General features: G+C 48.6%; 1 protein-coding gene across 6 annotated transcripts in view; it reads left to right on the top strand.

The window, feature by feature from the left end:
- NMNAT2 (nicotinamide nucleotide adenylyltransferase 2) overlaps window positions 1-22,623 on the top strand; it is a 209,736-nt gene extending 187,113 nt beyond the window's left edge. For all 6 annotated transcript variants that reach the window (XM_061160897.1, XM_061160900.1, XM_061160894.1 and 3 more), the window contains 4 exons: window positions 3,871-3,947; window positions 19,317-19,418; window positions 19,556-19,623; window positions 22,270-22,623. In XM_061160897.1, the coding sequence (XP_061016880.1) occupies window positions 3,871-3,947; window positions 19,317-19,418; window positions 19,556-19,623; window positions 22,270-22,372 (350 nt within the window). In that variant the 3' untranslated portion in view covers window positions 22,373-22,623. The remainder of the gene's footprint in view (window positions 1-3,870; window positions 3,948-19,316; window positions 19,419-19,555; window positions 19,624-22,269) is intronic.
- The last annotated feature ends 612 nt before the right edge of the window (window positions 22,624-23,235 follow it).

Raw genomic sequence — 23,235 nt, 5'->3', positions numbered from 1 at the left:
GGAAGGGAGGCAGGGGACCAGGGTGTCATCTCCACGGAGCTAGGATTGGGGGGAAGCCGGGTGTCCAGCGGACATGCTCAATCTTCAACTTTCAGCTGCAAAGATACTCCGGGCCCCCCTCCTAGGGATGGAGGCACTGGGTTCTCCCAGGAGGCCCAGCCGATGTGACATCATTTCAAGGAACTTCTCTGGGTCTTGTCCTCTGATCCTCGGCAGTGATGCACCTGAGTTGGCTCAAACAACCCACTAGAACCATTTGAAAATTTGCAGAAATTTTACCAGCTGGTTGTTAAACTCAAGTCAATCAGAAAAATTAAATTATGCAAAGTAGCAGTTAAACAGGCTTCCTGGGTAACTCAGCTGTTAAAGAAACCGCCTGCAATGCAAGAGACCCCTCAATTCCTGGGTCGGGAAATTCCCCTGGAGAAGAGATAGGCTACCCACTCCAGTATTTTTGGGCTTCCTTGATGGCTCAGACAGTAAAGAATCTACCTGCAATGAAGGAGACCTGGGTTCGATCCCTGGGCTGAGAAGATCCCCTGGAGGAGGGCATGGAAACCCACTTCAGTATTCTTGCCTGGAGAATTCCATGGACTTCTCCCTAGTCCATGGGGTTGCAAAGAGTCCAGACACGACTGAGTGACTAATCACAGCACAGAAGTTAAATACCTTGTATTAAAAACAGGTGATAAGTCCTCAAAACTCCTCGATTCCTTAAGTTTTAATAGCTTTTATTTACCAGCACATGGCTGTCTGAAGGCCATAGGAAAGAGTACTTCTGGATGCTCCCCAAAGCCAGCAGGAGCATTCACCCCCCAGGTGCCACCGCCACAAACACCCAAAAGCCTTGTACTCCCCCTGCCTGGCGGTTCCACACCTGGGCCAGGAACTATCGTCTCTGGGACGAAGTCTTCTTGACCAGCTGCGCTCAGAGCAGTCTTCAAACTTTCAGCTGTATTCCAGTGTGTGTTTTCCTCCCATACTTTGTTCCGGGAAGAATGTATTGTGAGCCAGTTTCACCTGGGACCTCGTTCACCTCCCAGCACCCAGGGCCCGTGTATCAGGTTGCAACCTGGGGAGTCCCCCCCTCAGACCCAGAGGCAACGCAGTTGGTGTTTGCACGGCCACGCTCCTAGCATTCCTTGTGAGGCTTGGCCCCATCTGACCCCCTCTTTCAGAGAAAGGAAAGCTGAGTGGCCAAGCTGTGTGGATGGATTTGTGGCCTGGTGTGGTACAGGGGGAGGCTACCGCAGGCTGTGATGGAAGCTGGAAAGGGCCTCGGGGCCTGGGGCTTCACAGAAGCAGGATTCCTGGGAGGAGAGTATGACCAAGGAGGGCTGACTCTGGCTCCCTGGATCCTGAATTGGGGAAGGAAGTGGGGCCCAGAGGAGTAGCCTGGCCACCAGACCCCTGTGCCATGAGGCCCTCTGGCTCACACCTCCTCTTTCTGAAATCCCCTTGCACGCTTCACAAGAAGAAAAAGCCGTTATCTCCTGCCTCAGTTAGCATCTATGGCGCCATTTCCACTTTTTTAACCAGGCCTGCCCCAGACCCAAGACTTGGGGCTGAGAACGTGCGCCTTCATCTCCTAGGGTAACGCAGAGAAACCACTGCTGCCCTCCAGCGGCCACACGTGGGAATCCCAAGCCCTGCCGGGGCCTCTGGTCTGTGACAAATCCATCCGTTCCAGTGCTGCAAGCAAAGGTGGAAACCCCCCGCTTTAGCTTGCTCTGCTTTGGCTTTTAAAATAATCCTACGTTATACTCGAGTGAGAAAGTGAGTCTCTGGATCGGGAATAGAAAAGACATTCATTTCCGTGACTGCAGAGCAGGGTTTCTCCACCTCGCCGCTGTTGTCATAGGAAACAGGCATAACCCTGAGGTGTGGGGTCTGCTGTGTGCCCTGTGGACTTTCGAGCAGCGTTTCTGCCCTCCCAGCACTACGCGCCGGTAGCACACCTCTCTCTCCAGCCTTGACGACCAAAAAACACGTCTCCTGACCATGCCAGATTCTGAAGACAGAATCGCCCCCGGTTGAGAACCACTGATATAGAAAGTGCCATGGTAGCTTAGTGCCAGCATGTCTCCTGGATGCGGCCTCGCTCCTAACCGAAGTTTTTAGGCCCACGGTTATAGAGCTGCAGCCTTTCAGCAGAGCTGACCTGGAACTCTGGGAGGCTCCGAGCAGGGGACAGGGAACATCAGGAAGCCCAGAGTCAACCGGGTCTGGCGCCTCTCGGCCATCCCGAGGCTGGAGGCATGCCATGACCAGGGCCTCCATGCTGCAAGATCCGAGGCCACAGTCACCATCCGGCCCTGCCATCCCGGGGTACCCAGAAGGCTCTGAGACAGCCTGCCCGCATGGCCTCTGTGGCCAGCCTCTCTGCCGTTCGCCCATTCAGCACATCCTGAGCACCTACTGTGCGCAGGTCACTCTGCTATATAAAGATCTATTAAGGTCCCTGGATGTAATCGGAACATCAGACGACAGTGTGACCATGGAGGCTGCAGGAATAGTTAGGAGTGAAGACCCTGGTGCTGCAGGTGACTTCCCTGAGGATGGGCTGTCCCGACCCGGGACTGTGAGATCCTGGCCCTGTGAGATCCTGGCCCTGTCTTTCGTCAGCCCAGCAGTCTCCCACTGAGCCTGCAGCCGGGGCGAGCTCACCACCTGAAAGTCCTCGGCAGGTCCCTGAGCTAGCTACGGGGTCTGAGGCAGGCAGAGCTGCCGGCCCTTTTTCAGCCTCAGGGGACAGGGTGGCAGCGGTCTCTGGAGGCTCAGAGTGGGGCTGTGTCACTGGTCCCAACAGGATACCCACAGTCACAGCCCCCTGATGATAGAGCCTGGTGGCTCAGACCGTAAAGAATCCACCTGCAATGAGGGAGACCTAGGTTTGATCCCTGGGTTGGGAAAGATTCCCTGGAGGAGGGCATGGCCACCCTCTCCAGTATTCTTGCCTGGAGAATCCCATGGACAGAGGAGCCTGGCGGGCTACAGTCCATGGGGGTTGCAAAGAGTCGGACACGACTGAGCAGCTGAGCACTGCACAGCAGCTGATGAAAGAGCCTGGGGTTCTGGGGAACCAAACGCGTGGCCCGAATCTCAACCCAGATGGAGGTCTCTCCCCACGTGGCTCTGAGAATCCCAGGGTTCTTTTTCACCCCCGTTGCTCAGCTTTCATGCCTGAGTCAGTTTGCTGCCTGTTTTAAGCGACAGTGGCCTCGCTGGGATAATTCAGACTGGGCGTAACGAGGGAAGAAAAACAAGTGATAAGCTGGAAATGTGCCTGGGAGTTGGGAAGGTGGGGGCAGCCTCGCTTCTCAAGCCCTTTGCTGAGGACAGTGGCCATGGACATGGAGGACGTCTGATGAGCTGAGCCAGCTGGTGAACTGAGGGTGCACTCCATGTCCCCTGCCCCCGTCTCATCGCGCTCGTGATGGAAGACAAACCCCAGAGGATGCCCAGCAGCAGAGAAACCAAACTCCACAGGCACTTTGGTTTGATATAGAGAAAAAAGAGAGTCTCTTAGACCTCACACAAGGCATGTGGCTGCCTTAGACTCTGGGTGACCAGCCACCCTGGTTTAGCTTGAGACCCGTCCTGGAAATCCTTCAGTCTCGGCAAACCAGGACAGTTATTCTGTCTGCTCCATTCCGCGGGAGAGAGGGTCCTCCTGCAGGGAGTGAGGGTGGTCTGTAAATGAGCCTGGGGGAGGCGTGAGCAGAGGTTTCAGTGCAGCAAACAGCGCGGTGCCTGTAAGATCTGGGCTCTGGAGCCCCAAGGATGGGATGCTTCTGTGCTGGTCAGAGGAAGAAGGCTGAGATTTGAACGTTTCCCTCTCCCCTTGCTAACCTTGTCCCCCCTCCTCAGAGCTGCGGATCTTGCTGCTGTGTGGCAGTGACCTTCTGGAGTCCTTCTGCATCCCAGGACTGTGGAACGAGGCAGATGTGAGTAGCAGGGTTATGGCCTGCGCACAGCTGGTGTGGGGCAGGATGGGGAAGGGCACTCAACTCTGACCCCTGGCCTTCCCTCCCCACCCAGCCTCCCTCCCCAGCTTGAGTCTCCCATCTCCTGTGAGCTCCCAGGAGGGCAATCCATTCACATCATGATGGAAAAAAATTCTCACTACCCCCAAGCTTTATCTCCTCCTGTATTTTTACACTCACTCCCCCTCATGCTTGCTCTTGGAAAGCCCCTGGGAAAAAAGCAATCTGAGTCATAGAATACCTTCGCTAAATAGCACTTGGAGTATGTGTGCTGGTGGGGAAAGGTGGGGGAGGGAGGTCTTTTTAAAAACAGAAAAAGTCTTTGCCCTTTTGAAATTGTTATGTGCTTTGTTTTCCTTTGGTTCTTTTGAAGAGGTGGTAAATACCACCCTAGAATTTCCTTAACAAGAGAAAAAGAGTCAAGAGGGGAGAAGTTAATGATAAAAGGTCAGAAGGATCCTTCTGACAACTGACTTGGGATTTAGGGAACCAGGAATTGAAACTTATACCATTTAGAAGCTCAGTGGACAAGTTGTTACCAGATCTGGCTGAGATGGTCTTAAGCTAGCTAATTCATAATTTCCTCACCCTTTATATATACATTCTTTTTTGTTCTTTCATGAATTCATTCATCTGATAGTCAGACCTAATGCTAGCTTCCAAGCCCATGGCCCTTTGAAAGTGGGTTTCTCATGGCAGATATTCTAGACCTAGTACATTTTTTTTATTACTTACTGTGTGACCCCATGCAAATCACTCAACTCCTTTGAGCCTTCGTTGTTTTTTTTTTAACCTAAAGAATGTTATCTGTATCATTCTGAGATTTTAAAAGCAATATCCAATACAGTCTCTGCCCCGAAGTATTGGGTGGCGAGATGCCAGCTTATGAAATTTTTTCATGTACCTATATGTCTCTGAAGAGAGAGAGAAAGAGACAACCTTCAGGGTGAAACTCAAGATCTTAGTTCTGCTCCAGCACAGCTCATGATGAGATATATTACAAGCATCAGTTTTTCCCATCTCAAAAATGGGCATCATAAGAGTACCCCTTTCACAGGGTTTGGGAAGAATTAAACGAGATTGTCCATGTAAAGTGCCCAGCCTAGCACATGACACACAGTGACATACAAGATCTGCTAATAAGTGAATCTACCCAAATAGGCACATCGATAAACATATAGACGTTCAAGGTGAAGGGCATAAATGCTAACACGCTGTGGGATAACCAAGCAGTGAGGGAGAGTTTCAGGGGAAATGAATTATACTGTGTAAGCCCTTTCCTCTCCACGCCTGAACGATTTCTTGCAGGTGAAATTTTAAACCTCTTTTCAATTCTGGATTAAGTGGCTTAATTAACTTTTACTTTTCTCTCTACTTCGCAAGCTGCTTTGAAAGGACAAAGTAATGCGGGCGAAGTTCTGTACAAAATTTCAGCAAAGCTCTTTCAAGAATCCAGGCAAATCCAGGCAGTAGCCTGAGGCCCCTTCCCACGGGGAGGCCCTGGCAGCCAGGGAGGGGATTTACAGGGATAAAGTGACAGGGCAGCAGCCTGAAGGGCCACCACGTGAGCAGGACGTCTCAGGGGCCTCCTTGCTCCATGTGACTGGTAACGTGTGCCTCTCAAGGGCAGACACGGGCTTTCTGGAGCCTGAAACGGACCCAACTGGGGGCCCCTGAAGCACAGCCAGCCCCTCTGCGCTGACCGCAGGGCCTCTAGCTTCTCTCCGAAATGGCTGCTCCTGACCTCCTCAGGTCCAACTTGTAGAGACCAGGGAAAAGAGCCCCAGGTCACTCCTCTTCCGGTTGGGCCCTGATGCTGAAGTGGGACCACCCGGAAGAGGAAGAGGAATGCGTTGGTTAAAATAGAAAAACTGAGGAACCAAAAGCTGTTGATGTCCTGGGGCTGTGGCAGTGAGGGCGGAGTGGACGCTCATTTAGTCAATCGTCTTCCCACCTGGCCATCACCTCGGGGATCAGAGCACACCCAGCCTGGCTACTCCCAGAGGCGTAGCAGATCCAGACCAAGCGGGGACCCCACGTCTGTGTGGCTGAAGGGGCTGAGGATGCCCGTCCACAGCACGGGCAGAAGGGCGATTGGGTGAAGCAGACCCTCAGGGCTCACTCCAGAGGATTTTCTAGAACCTGGAGTGCCAATCTCCCCACCCTCAAGCACCCACGAAGACTCTGTGGGGTCCTTAGAATCATGCCATCTGAGGTAGAGGCAAAAAAAAAAAAAAAACAGAAAAAAACATGGAGCTGTTTCCTTACACAATGAGTGTGACTCTCAGGCCACAACAGAGGTGTGCCAGAAATATCACATGTAATTTATTCATACCAAATGAAAATTCAACTCCAAATCACTACCCCCAGGGATGATCGGAAATAGGTCTCAGTCACTGCTGACCCGCAGAACCTGAGAGGCTCCGAACACGAGCATCTCTTCACCAGGGTTGCCACACCCATCTTCCCTATCGGGACCTTGAGGTGGGTGGCCCTCCCCTCCGTGCCCACCTGGGGAATGGGACTCCTGACTGAGTCTGGAAGCCCCGTGCTGGACCCCACCCACCTATGATCCTGCCCCTGTCTTCTTCTGAGGCTTTGCCCTTAGGGCAGGGGGTGGGCGTCACAGATCTCTGGCTTCTTTCTAGTGTGGAAGGAGTAGGGGGCAGCGGAACCTCTTCTTTCTCCTCTGACAATAATGCCCCTACTTCCTCTTCCCTCCTCAGGACTTCAAGGGACATCTCATCAGTGTGTTTAAAGCCAGTGACTTCAAAACATTCTGTTTTCTGCCCTGCAAATTCCTGTCGTAAAGACTCTGGTTTCTGCTAGAAATAGGGTGGGGATTGGACAAAGGTGGACACAGGGAGCATGACACTAACTAGCAACTCAGTGATTTATCCCACTGTCCTTACTGGGGGAAGGTTGGAGCTCACGGTCTAGGAAAGAAAGGTTTTTCTTTCAGGTGAGCCCTCCTGATTCTAATAGAGAGTTCTGATCTCAGGTGGCCTCAGCCTACAGTGGCTTGAAGCAGGGTTTCAGTTCCTGGCCAGAGACTGAGGCCGGGTCTCGGAGGTGAGAGCACCAAATCCTAGCTGCTAGACCAGTGGTCTGAAACAAGACCCTGGCCCTTCAACTCTGCAGAAAAGAATTCCCACAAAGACAGCAAGGAGTATAACGAGTGAAGTGTTTATTAGGAGTAGAAGAACACAGTACGTGTGGATAGACACATGGGCGGATTCATTGAGCCACGCCCTGATGATAGTTTGAATCACTTTTATGAGACATTTCTTACAGATTTCCTTTGGCCAATCATGTCAATCTTTCTGGTTCTGGGTGTGTATTTGGTATATCTCAGGAGCCTCCCATGTCTATGCACATCTCTCAGCCAAGATGGATTTCACCCAAGAGGCCCATGGATAGTTGGCATCACTCCACTTTTGACCTCTTAAGGAGATTTCTAGTCAGAAGGGTTTCCTTGACTTTGAGAATGAGAAATGTGTAGTCTCTTATCTCTTATCCAGGCAGGGCTCAGCCTCCTCTCTTGATTGTACTGCTATTGATGTTTTAGAGTTTCTGTCCACAGGAAATGAACTCCAGTTGCTTCCTCTGGTGGTGGTGGTGGGGTGGGGGCATGCTCCATCTACCTCCTACCTCTGTTCTACCCTCCGGAGTTTGCCTGGAAGCAGCTGGTTTTAGGGATCTCTGTTCCTAACTATGAGATTACCAGGGATGAGATATGCGAGACCCACTTCTGCCCCCAGTTTCATTCATTTAGTCCACCCTTTATCAGAACACATTTCTTTTCATCACCCGGTGTCCTGAGTGATACTTGATGGCCGCAGACCTGTGCTCAGTGACCATGAGCCTGAAGCCCTGAATCTGCCAGTGATGGGACAGGAAGGTGGGGAAGAGAGCCAGATTTCTTGGAAAAGTCCTAGGTCCTTGCTCCGCATTCCAGCCTCCCATGTCATCTCCAGAATTCTCACAAACAAAGCAGGGGAGAAGCCACTAGTTCAAACAGGTCTGGGGGGAACATAGGAGCCTCTCCACCCTTCTGTAAAGAACGCTCATCAGAGGCCATGGAGCAGCAGTGTCCCCACCCAGTCGGAAGCAGCTGGGACAGTCTGTTCCACAACAGGACTGCCAAGGCCTCTCTCAGCACAATCACAGACTCTCCATTGAGTCAGTCTTGCTCTTTTGCTTTGGATTCCTGAACCTGTGCTCTCCATCCAGAAATGTAATTACACAACCACTCACCCCAACCCAAGCACATCCCTTGGGCATTTCCCAATAGACACAAAGATCCATTCGCCCATAGTGAATTCTGACCTTCTCTGACCAGTGACACACCCCTTCTCCTTACATTCCATGGAGAGAAAATGCCATACATATTCATCACATTTCTCTCCATGGAACACAGAAGAGTTGCTTCTGCATGGTCTGGCACTTGGCATTTTCATTCTTGATTCCCGAGAGAAAGCAAGATCCAGTTTCCTGGACCCGCTTTTGGAGATGGGGACCCAGTCCCTCCAGCCCATCCCATTCCCAAGCTTTTAATTAGAATAGTCTCCCCCAGGAGACCTGATCTTTGCTGTGCTGCATCCTGATGCTGGGCTTCCCTGGTGGCTCAGGTGGTAAAGAGTCCACCTGCAGTGCAGGAGTCCCAGGTGTGATCCCTGGGTCAGGAAGAGCCCCTGGAGAAGAGAATGGCTACCCACTTCAGTGTTCTTGCCTAGAGAATCCCATGGACGGGGAGCCTGGTGGGCTGCAGACAACAAAGTCCCAGAGTCGGACATGACTGAGCAACTAAGCCCACAGCAGAAACACATCCTGACACCAGCAGGGAAGCAGGTATCCAGGCATGGACCAGGGTCTGTGAGAAGTCAAGGCCAAAGCCTAAAGGGTCAAGTCATGGACAGATTTGTGACAGGAAACTCTTACCCGCTTCCCGTTCCTCAAACAAAGCCCATCGTCTGGTGATCTTATGCTGCCAGCTGCTTTTTCCATTATAGTATAATGGAAGGCAATCTGGCAAATTAATTCTGATTCAGGCATTCTTTCCTTCCATCAATCTTTCAGCTAATACTGAGTGCTCAGTATGAATGTAAGTACTTTATTTGTCCTTGCAGCACTTGCTAAAAATATCTTACAGTTTTTATTCTATTAGTTCATTATAGTACATGAAATGAAACATACAGAAAGTTTAAAAGAGTTCTTGAACTTAGTAAGCAGTCAATAAATGTTGGCTGTTATTTATTCATTGGTTTTAAAATATTTATTGAGTACCTGTCATGTGCCAGGCACTGTTCTAGGGCTGAAGGAACAAAGAAAACAGAACACGTCAAGCTTCCGACCATGTGCACTTTGCTTTCTGTGGGGGAGACAGATAATAAACACTTTTCTTGTTTCTGATGGTTTATCTCAGTTAACCCCCGAACACTCCTGAAAGTGGAATCTCGATTCCCATTTAGAGATTTGGAAACCAGGGCTCACTTCGGCTGGACTTGTCCGAGCATGCGTGCGTGTGTGTGCTCAGTGGTGTCCAACTCTTTGCGACCCCATGGACTGCAGTCCACCAGCTTCCTCTGTCCATGGGATTTCCCAGGCAAGAATACTGGAGTTGGTTGCCATTTCTTCCTCCAAGGGATCTTCCCGACCCCAGGGATCGAACCCTCATTTCCTCCATTGGTAGGTGGATTCCTTACCACTGCACCACCTGGGAAACAGGACTTGTCCAAGACCACTTAGCTATTAACAGCAGAGCAGGACTTTGCATATGTTCAGTTCCCTAACGCAGGTAAGACAGACAAGTGGGGAGAATAACATGTATTTCATAGCAGCCTAGCAGCCCAACTTCCCTGGTGGCTCAGATGGTAAAGCATCTGCCTACAATGCTGGAGACCCGGGTTTGATCCCTGGGTTGGGAAGATCCTCTGGAGAGGAAATGGCAACCCACTCCAGTACTCTTGCCTGGAAAATCCCATGGACGGAGGAGCATGGTAGGCTACAGTTCATGGGGTCGAAAAGAGTCCCACAGGACTGAGTGACTTCACTTTTACTTTCTTTCAGCAACTTGAGCTGGGCTTTGAATGATGGGCAGGATTGGATTAAGTGAGTGCAAAGAGAGGGGCTTTGGGGGTTGAGAGAAGGCTGTCAAAGATCCAGTGGTAGGAATAAGACCTTTTGGGGAGATAGTTCTCATTGGCTGAAACAGAAGGTTTATCTTGGTCTTTGCCTGGGAAGCTTCTGACTCTTCAGCAAGCAGACAAAATCATTTCAGTTTAATGATTACATGTATTTGCCACTTGAAAATGGTATTTGCATTTTAAATAAGCAAGGGTCAATATTTAACTCAAAGGAATGAACACCTGGAGGTGGAACATCAGGCACCAGAGATGGGCTAATGAGGAAGGTTGTATTTTATTTTTTTTCTTTTTCTTTCTTTTTGTACTTCTCAAAGCCCAGCATTCCACAGGCTGGCTCTAATTGGCTGTGTTCTACATTTTTCCAGCCAACCAGGCATGGGCTAACTGCTTCCTACATCCACCAGCTATGGGAAAACAACCAAAGAAAATAAACAGAGGAAGAGCCTGGGGCACTGGCCACTCCAGAAGAAATCCCAGGGCTCCAGGACAAATGGAGCAAAGACAAACATTTGGCTTTTCAGGCTCAGATGGTTTTTATCAGACAGTCCCGCCCCAGCCAGGAAGCCCGATGGACACTTCCACCCTGGGGATTAGGCCCCCGCACTGATAAGCCTGATGCCGCGTTTCCAGCCCAGGGAAAGGCCGCTTACCCCCTACCCTGGGAGATAGGTTTCTCGTGTGAAAGGCGCTGTTGCTTTGGTTTTCAGGCTTTTGATTTGAGGCTGGAATCCCTTGCCTTCCCACACCCCCAGGCAGATTGGAAATGGGCGTGGGGTTCCTCTGGGAAATCCCCTGGAAGGGTCATTCATTTATTTGCACTAAGGAAGCCATCCTGAAAATGCATTCCCACACTAGCCTCTGCTCAGCCCTCCCTCCAGAGAGAAGCAGGGTGCAGAACAAGGGTGGAGGATTCTTGCCTGAAATGGGAGGAGCATGTTTCAGATGCCCCTCACCTACTGCGTGGCTTCTGCTGGATGCTCTCGCATCTGGTTTAACCTACTCAGAAGTACACAAAATTACATACTCTAGGGGGCGATGTGGAGTAATGAACTGAGGACATAGCTCACCATAAGCCTGGAGAAAAGAAAAGATTATATTTTCAAACCAAAAAATTTCAAGTCACTAAACTGCGAGTCTTAAAATGGATCTAGAACTTATTTGCAAAACAGAAACAGACTCACAGACTTTGAGAATGAGCTTATGGCTGCCCAGAGTGAGGTGAGGGGGAGTGGAAGGATGGAGAGAGGGGATAGTTAGGGAGTTTGGGATAGGCATGTACACACTGCTATATTTAAAATAGATAACCAACAAGGACCTACTGGAACAATGGAACTCTGCTCAATGTCATGTGGCAGCCTGGATGGGAGGGGAACTTGGAGGGGAATGGATCCATGTTTATGTATGGCTGAGTCCCTTCGTTGTTCACCTGAAAACTATGACAACATTGTTAATTGTCTATACCCCAATACAACATAAAATTTTTTTTAATGTATCTAAATTAGGCATGATGTGGTAAAAAGAGCCTTTAAGGGGACAAGAGTGGATTCAAATTCACTTACTAGCTGTGCAGCGTGGACTAGTTACTGTATCTCCCTGAGTCTTGGTTTCCCCATCTATAAAGTGGGAACTGAAGCACACATCTCAGAAAATGGTTGTTGTAAGGATTAAATGCATTAATAAATAAATCTCCTAGTACTATGCCTGGTACATAGCAGGTACCCTGATAAATGTTGCTTCCCCTTCCTGCTGGTAGTCCCCTGTTCATCCCTCAATATTCTCATCTGGAGAACAAGTACAAGTGAGCCCAAGAGATTCAGGTCCTCTCCCTTGAGAATGAAGGACTGTCTGGGGAGATGGTCAGGATTTTGAACTCTGAACTCAGAATGATTCCACAGAGGGTCTTACCAGTTAAACTTGCCTGGGCAAGTCAATGTAAATTGGATTCTGCTGCTAAAGGAAGTCAAGCCCTCTGTTTAAAATGCTCTAATGGTTTCTTTTCTCTTTGCATTTGGAATGAAATCCCATCTTTATCATGATCTGGTTCTTCTGTACTTCCCCTACCTCTCTGTGCTCCAGTTACACTTGATTTCCTTGTTTGAATAGTTTTTCCCACCTCAGGGCCTTTGCACTAGCTGTGGCCTCACTGGGAATGTTCTTTTCCCAGGTATTCCTATGCCTGGCTCCTTCTTGCCATTTAGGTTTGGGCTTCAAGGTCATTTTGTTTTCAATGTCATTCAACATTGTACTTAGCTCCACCTGATGTTTTCTTATTTACATATTTATTTGTTTATGATCTCTCCTGACTGTAGGTGAGTTCTGTGGGCACACTAAACTTGTCCATCTTATTGGGCAACACCAGGACAGTGCCCGGTTCACCATATACACTCAATATAAGTTTTTTGAATGAAAAAATGTAAGAGTACCTGGAACCAGCTTGGTTGAAGGAGTTCAGCCTCCACAGTGGGATGTGGCCCAAATTTTTGTCAGTTACCCAGAAGACAATTAACCACTGCAAGATTTTAAGAGTAGCACCACTTAATAGTAACCTACCTTATCTTTCAGAGCAATACTGTTGAAATCATTCATCATTTGTTTAATGTCTCCCACTAGATAGTGATTGAGCCAAGAGAGGAAGCCATATCTGTCACACTCAGCCCTGGGGTGCTGGGAAGCTCCCAACTAAGACCACAGGGCATCTTCCCAGCCAGGTATCCATGGAACCCAGTAGGGCAGGTCTGGAAATTCTGCCTCCTGAGGGAAGATGGTAATTCCACATTCCTTCCAAGAGATCTGCTGCCCAGTTGCCCTGAGTATTCTCCCTCCCAAGGCCAAGCTGCTTCCTGCCCCAACACGTGTCATATCCTTTCCTCAGATTCCCCACATGGGGGTGGAGCAGAGTCTGCCCCCTCCCACTTCCTCTCCCCAGCCCTACCCCTGCAGCCCCCAGGGAGCCTTTGCCCCGGAAGACGAAAAGACATGATCAAAGCTGAGCCTGTGAGCAGGAAGTTGAAGCAGGATGAATGGCACAGACCCCCCACCTCTGAGACAGGACACAGGCCAGAGCTACCCTGAGAGACCACTGTCTGCTGCAGGCGGGGGAGAAGACTATACCCCAATCCTGCTCACCGCAGTGTGGCAGAATGAGGTCACAGCAGTCACGTCAGGAGAGGGACTTGCCAATCAGAATGCCTCTGCCCACCCACCTCCCCTCCCCCAGGCAAGACCAAGACCAGCAGCGACGTCTCCGTGAAGACACAGGAGGTGTTGGGCCACTCGAGCTGGAATAGAAGCTCCATCCCAGGGCTCCGTGGGCAGGGAGAGCTTGAGAAACTCTCTATTTCCTAGGGTCAGATGTCTGCCCTCATCTCTCTAAGGCATGGGGTAGGGGGATGGCCTCATTTTTGCTGGAGTTCCCAGAGTGCGCATCCCACAGGTATCTCATTTTGACTTCATCCTACACCAAGCCAGGGTATTAGCAGCTTAGACAGTTGCCTATATTGTTTTGTAAATTTGTGTTTATTTATTTATTTTTGGTTGCACTGAGTCTTCGTTGCTGCTCAAGGGCTTTCTCTAGTTGTGGCGAGCAGGGGCTACTCTTGGTTGAGGTGCATGGGGCTCCTCATTGCAGTGGCTTCTCTTGTCGGGGAGCACTGGCTGTAGGGCAAGTGGGATTCAGTAGCTGCAGCAGGCGGGCTTCAGTAGTTGTGGTACGCGGGCTTAGCCGCCCTGAGGCAGGAGGAATCCTCCTGGACCAGGGGTCAAACCAGTGTACCCTACATTGGCAGGTGGCTTCCCACCCACTGTGCTGTGCTGAGTCACTCAGTTGTGTCCAACTCTTTGTGACCCCATGGACTGTAGCCAAGCTCCTCTGTCCACGGGCTTTCCCAGGCAAGAATACTGGAGTGGGTTGCCATTTTCTTTTCCTGACTCAGGAATCGAACCCAGGTCTCCTGCATTGCAGGCAGATTCTTTACCAGCTGAGCTACCAGGGAAGCCCTCGCATCCACTGCACCACCAGGGAAGTCCCTGTCTATATTGTTAAAAGCGACAATAATCCCAAAGTGGGTGTACCTCGGGAGGATTAGGGAGCTTTGTAAAGACAGAGGCTCTGGGTGATTGTAGACACATTATATCAAAATCCCTGGGCCTGTTATTCTTTGTAAAGTTCCCCCAGGTGATTCCACTGACCAATCAGATGAAGTTTGGGAACGTTCAGAAGTAAAATTATCCAGGCTTTTCATGGAGACCTGAAAGTAGACTTTCAGAGTCACTTCCTGGAGCCTCTTAGAGTTCCCATTAGGTACACTGGGGCTGCCTTCCATATCCTAAAGTGGGAGAATATATCTGCTAACTAGCTCCTAGAGAGGACTCTGCAGGAGGCCTCTTCCTCAACAGTATATATTGCGCATGTATGATCCTCTTCACCCAAGAACATGGCAATGAATGAAACACAAAATTTCCTACCCTCATGAAAGTTACCTTCATAGCGGAGACAGAAAGAGGCAAAAGTAAGGTTAAACAAAGAAAATATACAAGGTGTTAGATAGAGACACATGTAATGGGGAGATGAAGAAGAGTTAGGACATGGGGACTGAGAGGGTGTGGGGAGGGTGAGGGTCTATATGCAAAGGGTTGGAGGTTGAAATAGTGTGGCCAGTGGAAGTCACTGTGAGAAGGTGGTATTTAAGTGAAGGGTTTTGAGCCAAGGAACTGCATAATTTGACTGATATTTCACATCATTGGTCTGGCTGTTGGGAATAGACTGGAAAAAGGCAAGAGAAAAACAGATCACAGCAATCCAAGTGGGAGCTGATAGAGACAGACAGTTTCTGTGGCTACAAACTTGGTGGCTTAAAACTACACACATTTATTTTCTTTCATTTCTGGAAGCCAGAAGTCTGAAATGGGTTTCACTGGGCCAAAACTAAGTCATAGTCAAGGGCCGTAGTCCCTCCTCAGGCCCTCCGGGAGAATCTGTTTCCTTTCCTTTTCCGACTTCTTGAGCTGCACTTGTTGCACGCCATGGCCCCTTCTTCTATCTTCAAGGCTAACAGTGTAGCATCTTCTCTGCTCCACCTTCATATCATCTTCTCTCTTGAGGTAAATCTCCCTCTCCTCCTTCTTGTAAGGACCCTTGTTATTACATAAGGGCCCACCTAGATCATCCAGGACAATTTCAAGACCCTTAGTTTAATCACATCTTGTAACATTCAGAGATTCCAGGGATTAGGACCTGGGTGTTTGAGGGACCCATTGTTTAACCCACCAGAAGAGGCTTGGACCAGGGTAGAAGTGATGGAAATGATGAGGAATGAGCAGGTTCTTAGATTTCTTTTGAAGACCAAGTCAACTGAGTTGCTTTATGGACTAAATGTGGGATGTGAGAGAAAGAGAGGAATCAAGGGTAACACCAAGGCTTTGGCCTGAGCAATTGTAGAAAGAGAGTTTACATTTACTGAAATGAGAAAGGAATAGAATCTTGGTGTGCATGGGATAGCAGTGGAGGGGACTGACTGATATCAGAGAATTCAGGGGCTTATGGACTATTACTCCTGAGACACCTCATCTAAGTGGGCATGTTGAAGAGCCACTGCATATATGAGTCTGAAGCTCAGGAGAGAAGTCTATGCTGGAGATATAAATTTGAGAGCCTTCGTATGTCTTTAAAACTTTGAAATGGAATGAAATCATTAAAAGTGCAAGTGTAGATAGAAAAAGTCCTTCCCCCAAGGACTGAGCCTGGGGGACTCCAGTCATTCGAGATCGGGGGGATAAGAAGGAACAGCACAGGTACTTCCCTGGTGGTCCAGCAGTTAAGACTCCACATTTCCAGTGCCCAGGGTGCAGGTCTGATCCCTGGTTGGGGAACTGAGATTGCACATGATGAGCAGCTGGAAGAAAAAAAAAAAGGAACAGCACAGGGAGAAACTCCAAAAGAGCAACCAGTAAGGTAGAAGGACACAGGAGAGGGTGGATCCCGGAGGCCACATGAAGACAGGAGACAGGGGTAGGGGTGAGGGTGGGGGTGGGCAGGGCAGCTAAGCCTCTGGAGGGAGACGGGTACCCATGGGATGAAGGTAACCTCACCAGCTCTAGCACCCGGCACCTCCTATCACCCCAAAACACACACCCACATAACACCTTCCAGCATGAAAATCAAGCCCGTGACCTTGGGTCTGGCCAACGGAGCAGAAAAGGTCTGCAGTCTGGTCCTGGGATGTGGTAAAGCTGTGTGTCTTGTCTGGTAGACCCGTCTCCTCCACCACATCTGTTCCCAGGGGGCACATCTGTCACCTGTTTCTGGAAAAGGAATCCATCTCAATCAGTGAGGCCTCCATCTGCTTGCCACGCACTGCGCAGCCTGCGTGGTTATTGATTAGGTGCTCAGGTCATCAGTTTCTGAGTAGAAAGCAGCAGCTGTACTCACGTCACCCAGAGGGCCGTCCCTGTGAGGCCTGACTGGCATTCTGAGCCATTGTTTTCACGCTTTAAACTAGAAGGCTTACTATTTTTTTAGTTTTTTAAAATTTTTATTTATTTATCTTAGGCTGTGGTGAGTCTTCATTGTTGTGTGCAGGCTCTTCTCTAGTCGCAACAAGCTGGGGGCTGCTCTCTAGTTGCGGTATGGGGGTTTCTCATTGTGGTGGCTTCCCACTGCAGAACACGGGCTCTAGGGCATGCAGGCTTCAGTAGTTGTGGCACTCGGGCTTAGCTGCTCCTCGGCATGTGGGATCTTCCCACACCAGGGATTGAACCGGTGTCCCCTGCATTGGCAGGCAGATTCTTGACCACTGGACCACCAGGGAAATTCCTGGAATGCTCACTTTAAATAGACCCACTATTTCATACATCACACATGAAACATCCATCAGATTCTCAGAATCAAAGTGAGTTCAGATCCTAAGTTATACAATCGGCACCAAATATCTCAAAACTGCATAGCAAGGCAGTTGAGGAATCTCCATGTATACCAGCCGGATGAATTCTTTTCTCTAACTTTTCCCTCCCCTCCCCTTCTCTTTCCATCCCTTCTCTTTTCTCTCTCATTCTCTACTGTAATAATTCCCCTGGAGTTTTAATTCAGTACTTAGATCACTGGTTCTTAAACTTGGTTACATATTAAAATCTAGGGAGTGAAAAAAAAATACTAATGCCTGGGCCCCATTCCCAGAGATTCTGATTTAATTGATCTGTGTATGAGCTGGGCTTTGAGGTTTTTTTTAAGCTCCTCATGTGATTCTGATGTTTGGCCAAATTTACGAGCCAGTGTCTTCGATTACCTTCTAAGTAGTGGTGCAATATTCTAAATGCTATGGCAGGAGGTGCTAGATCCCCCTCCACTCCCTGCCCTGCCTCTCCCTAACATTCCTGGTTCATAGGACAAAGACTTGGGGCTAGTCTTCCTGATCTGACTACCACCAATAAAGGCAGCATATTGTGTAATGTTCTGTATCTTCCAAATGTCATGATCCAGTGGGGGCTCAGACATGGTACATCCACAACTTCCCTCCTGGGGCACCTTCAGTCAATCTTTAATTGCAGCTCTAGCTCCAGTTGTAAGCAATGGGAGAAGTAGGGTGAAGGTGGCTGCAAATAGCCAAAGGCACACACGTGCACACCGTGCAGGCACACATGTGCATAACGAATGAATCAGGCTTAGAAGGGGAATTCTGCTGATACAGAAATCCTCTAAAAAACCTCAACAACAAAATTCTGTAAAGCAATTATCCTTCAATTAAAAAATAAATAAATTTTTTTAAAAAGAAGTCCTCTATAGAGAAGAAGGAGCCATAGTGCTCTGTAATGTCTGTTTTTGTGGCACTTGGCTGGAGAATTACAAGGAAAAACCTGGTTTCTTTGCCCCAAAGCAGGTCTTGCCCAATAAGCTGCATGCTTAGAAGAAACCTGCCTCTCCCCACTTCTCCCTCCATCTGGGATCCTTAATTGGCAAGATCTAAACAGTAATATGCCCAGACTAGATCCAAGTCTATTAAATGCTACAATTTGCAGGCTCTTTGAAAATAAGAATTGGCACAACTTTCCAGAAAGCAGCTTGATAATACGTCTGAAGAGCTTGAAATATGTCCAGTTCATATCCTTTCATCCAATTATTCTACTTCCTATCCTAAGGAAATAATCAGAGATATGGTAAAAGATTTATGTATACAGATCTTCAACGAAGTGCTATTATAACTGCAAAAATCAGAAGTGACTCTATATTTCCTATAATACAAATTTGGCTTACTATGTCATGGTATATCACAGTATAGTCAGGCAATGAAATACACAAACTGGAGAAAACACACTTTCAAATATTTTTAACTGTATGAGAGAATTCTCACAATATAATGCTAAATGAAAAATATATATAGGTATTTAATAAAATGATTAATTTTGCAGTTCAATCCAATTGTGGACATACACCCATAGAGAAGAGAACCCTGGATAGAAATACTAAGATGTTAATCTAACAATGGTTAACTGGATTGTGTGGTTGTGACTGATTTCTTTCTTTCTTTTTTCTTTTTCTCACTTTCCCAAGCTTCTATTGTACCTGTAATGGGGGGTGGGGTGGGAGGTTAACTTTTAAATGAAAAGGTGTCATTTCTCATGATGGCAGCAGGCTTCTATCAGGCTGATTTCAGAAGTGGCCCCATAGTAGTCCTCCCCTATCACCGCTTGTGCACACACTGGGGCTTTCCAAGCCCTTCCCCCCTTGTCACCACCCTGAGTCCCACAGCAGTTTTGACATAGGTGAGCTCAGAGAGTCTTCCAGCCCCTCTCAGTAAACCAACCAGGGGCTTGGGCCTGGTTGCTGAGCAACGGGATCTGTGTCACCCAAGAGGATACTTACCATGTTTCATGCTGCCCTTCAACATTATGAGCTCAACGGGAGCCTCAGGAATTGAAGAGAACTTGCCCAGACATGCAGGAGCGCATTATTAATTCAGTCTACAGGTATTTATTAAAGCGTGCCAGGTGAAGTTCCCACTCATTCCACGAACACAGTTACAGGTTGTTACTTGAAGGAGCTGACTGATGGGGCTGAAGTTTGGGACTAAAGCTTAGGGTTCCAACAGGAGGTAGCTCCACCTTGCTAGCTAGTTGCTTGGTAGGGGTTTGGAGTCAAGGTCTCACCAAAGGCTACTTCCTCTCTCTCTCTCCCCTTCTTCGGTTTCTTCAGATGGAGGTGATCGTTGGGGACTTTGGGATCGTGGTGGTTCCCCGGGACGCAGCCGACACAGACCGAATCATGAACCACTCCTCAATACTCCGCAAATACAAAGTGAGTTCTCCAGCTCCCTGCTGGTGTAGTAATGTGATGTGGCCTTTCTCTGAGAAGCCTGGGGGCTGGAGGCATGAGAACACAAAAGGAGTTTAGTGTGAGGGACTGGCAACCTACTCTCTCTGCTCTGTCCATAGAACAACATCATGGTGGTGAAGGATGACATCAACCATCCCATGTCTGTCGTCAGCTCAACCAAGAGCAGGTACGTTTGACAAACGACCAGAGAGACCTTGGTCAAACTGGCTTATAAGTTCCCATACAGCTCTCCCTTAGTCCAGGCTGACTGTTAGGTTGGCCAACACCGGCTACCCCAATATGCAGCCTTTTTTTTAGACCTCATTTATTTGTCACTAGTCCTTGATTTTTAAAAGGGGTACAGGTTGTTAGTTAGTTTTAGGTGACTTGAGGGGGGAAGAGGTTGTTTTTAGTTTGAGATGAGGAAGTCTCCTGGGGGAGGAAATGGCAACCTGCTCTAGTATTCTTGCCTCGAGAATTCCATGGACAGAGGAGCCTGACAGGCCACAGCCCATGGGGTCGCAAAGAGTCAGACATGACTGAGCAACTAACACTTCCACTTCCACTTTGAGGTACCCACAGAATTAGTAAGGGTTTAGGTTAACTGCCGTAACAAAAAATACTAAATAGAATTTTAAGTGAGAAATGTTATTCAGTGTCAAAACAGATTGAATCTCTGTTCTCTTCAACATGAAGCCTCCCTCTCTGAGTCCATGGCTGCTGCAATGACTTCTCAGCCAGTGGGGAAGGGCAAAGAGCTTTGCCTTTAGAAGATGACCCAAAGTTTCACACATCACTTCCCTTTCATCCCACTGGCTCAGCATCAGTCACATGGCCATGCCTAGCCTCCAGACAGGCTGGGAGTAGAATTTGAGGCTTGGCAGCCATATGTCCAGCTAAAACTTGGGAGGTTCTATTACTAAGCAGAAGAAAGAGAGACTGGATACTAAGGGCCAGTTAACAGTTTCCTCAAGTGGAAATATCCAGTGGAAGGATAAGACATATGGAATACAGAGGTCTGGAAGTATAATAAAACTGAAAGCCATGAGCACCTAAGTGTAAATTAAAGTTTAAGGGTGTGTCAGTAAGGGAAAGTCAGTAAGAAGCAAAGAAGGCTATGGGAACATTTAAAACATATTAACATTTAAAGGAAGGCTGAGGGGTAAATTAGAAGTTTGGGATTATAATATATTATACTACTATATATGGTAGTGTGTATCTATATTAATGTATATACACACTACTATATATAAAATAGATAACCAACAGAGACCTACAGTATAGCACAGGGAACTCTACTCAATATTTTGTTAAGAGCCTACAAAGGAAAAGAACCTGAAAAAGAATGTATAGATATATATGTATTCTTGCCTGGAAAATTCCAAGGACAGAGTAGCCTGGCAGGTTACAGTCCATGGCGTCACAAAGAGTCAGACATGACTGAGTGACTAATACACACATGTATGACTGAATCATTTTACTGTATACCTGAAGCTAACACAACAATGTGAATCAACTATACTCCAATTTAAAAAGTAACACAAAAAAATAAAAGAGGACCAAGGAGCAGAGACCACCAGCATTGGTGGCCCTGGAACAAAGGCAACAGAGGGTACAGAGAGAGAGAACACTGTCATTTGTCATCTGTGTCGTATGTTTCCAAAAAATCAAGTGAGCCCAGGATTTTAAAAGGCCCACTGGACTTCTTCCCTGGAAGGTGATTATGCAGATCCTTGAAACAGTAGCATCAACTATGAGGTGAGAGCAGAAACCCAATGGCAATGGCCAACGAGGGAAGAGGGGAAGATTTTGGTTCCAATCATGGCTGTATAATAAAATTACTGTGAAAACTTACATGGCAACACAAATTTCAGTGTCCCATTCATTCCCACTGAATCAGAATTTCTGGGAGTTGGGTCTCTGGGGAGCTGCTTTCTGGGTGATCCTCATGAAGTTGGGATTGGCATTTGGAAACCACAGGTGTAGACCACTTTTTCAAGAAGCCTCCCCATAAACTGTGTGGGGAGGCACTTGGGGATCTAGTTTGCTGGAAGGTCAGGACACTGTGTGCATTGGAAAGGCCCTGAGCCAGCCTCTGGGGAGATCTCAGAGCCAAGGCACAGATGCCTTTTAAAATCTAGGTGTCCAGAAGAGTGTTTGAATTCTTAAAAATGGTTCCTTGGGGCCTGACATTCCCAAGACCACCATGTGCGTAGAGAATGGGAAGCAGCCAGGCCAAGACTGGAGCAAAACTGTGCTGAAACTGAAGTGTATGATGAGAGCCCTTCTGTACATGGTGGTGCCTCCCCTCACCAGGGCTTGTGAGAAGAGCCTCATGAAGAAGGGCCGCTTCTCCCCTCAGGGCTTCCTTAGGAAGGAAAAGAAGGAATCAATCATGATATTCCTTTTCCTGAGACCTTGGTGTAGAGAAACACAAAGAAATGACATAAGAATAGCTAACACCTTGAAATGCCTACTGTGTGCTTGGGCTTTTCTAAGTGCCACCTGTATGACATGTAATCATTTTGATAAGTGAGCTCAGGTCCAGTATTACTTACCCCTGTTTACAGAGGAGGAAATGGAAGAATGGATGGGTTTAAACAACTTGCCAGAGGTTCTTCAGTTAGGAAGTGGCAGAGTCAGGATGGAGGAGGAATTAGAGGGGAAGAGGGTTTTTTTTTTTTTTCTGATAGGAACGCCATGCACTTAGCCTAAGCAAAGACAGGTAATGGGTGTTGGGGAAACCCTTTCCTCAAAAGGGAATGGGCAGGCCAGTCCTCTGGCCTCGCTTTCGGGAAAGCATGCCCTCTGATTACCGTCTCTTCTCAACCAGACTGGCTCTGCAGCACGGGGACGGCCACGTCGTGGATTACCTGTCCCAGCCGGTCATCGACTACATTCTCAAGAGCCAGCTGTACATCAACGCCTCGGGCTAGCGGCCACGGGGCGCCGTGCTCCACTCTCCCCGGGTCCTCCGCCACCACACCGGCCCCCTGCCGCCTCTGTCCATCCCGTTTCTCTCCCGCCTCCGTTTTTCCGTCTCCTCATCTTGACTGTCTTCCCCACCTGCTGACTCAACCCTCCACAGTGTGGGGGAACCTGCAGAGAACACCACAGCGTACCCCTCCTCCGCAGCCATCTTTGGACAAACTCTCCTCTCGTCTCCGGGTTGGGGGTGGGTGACGGGGTCGGGGTGGGGGAAGTGCGGTCCTTGGAGATGTGCGGGTGCCCGTCTCCCAGCATGCTCTGGGGAGGCGGCTCTGGCCCTCGCCTTCCCAGCATGCCCTTTACCACAAAGGGCTATCTTCTTCCTTTCTTTCTTATCTTTCATTCCGTTGTTTCGTTTGTTGGTTGTTGTTGTTCACTCCTCATAGAACTTGGATCAAATCCGTGTCCGCGGTTCTTTATGTCTGTCGCCTTGTTGTGTTTCTGCGGCATTCCTTCCCTTTTGACAGGATACCGCAGCGGAGCCTCAGCTCTCAGAAAGTTGCGTGAGGGCTACGCCCGCTGAACCAGGCCGAGACAACCCCCACCCACCTACCCGCTTTCTCCCCGCCTCCGCCCGACACACACACAGCAGTCTGGGGTCAAGACTGAGACTTTCATGTTCTGAAACCTGGGACGCAAGTCTGGGAGTAGTAGGGTTGCTCAGAAGGATTTGAGTCCATTTCCTTAGTTTCCGAAGACCACTCTTTTTTGATGCTGTGGGCTTAACGGTCACCTAGAGCCGGTTCCTTCTCATTTCTTGGTGGCATCTATTCAGTTACTTATTTGAGTTGTGACTGATGGCAGGGCGTGG

The sequence above is a fragment of the Dama dama genome, chromosome 14 (assembly GCF_033118175.1).
Source record: "Dama dama isolate Ldn47 chromosome 14, ASM3311817v1, whole genome shotgun sequence".
NCBI lineage: Eukaryota > Metazoa > Chordata > Mammalia > Artiodactyla > Cervidae > Dama > Dama dama.
This window is presented reverse-complemented; position numbering and strand designations above follow the sequence as displayed.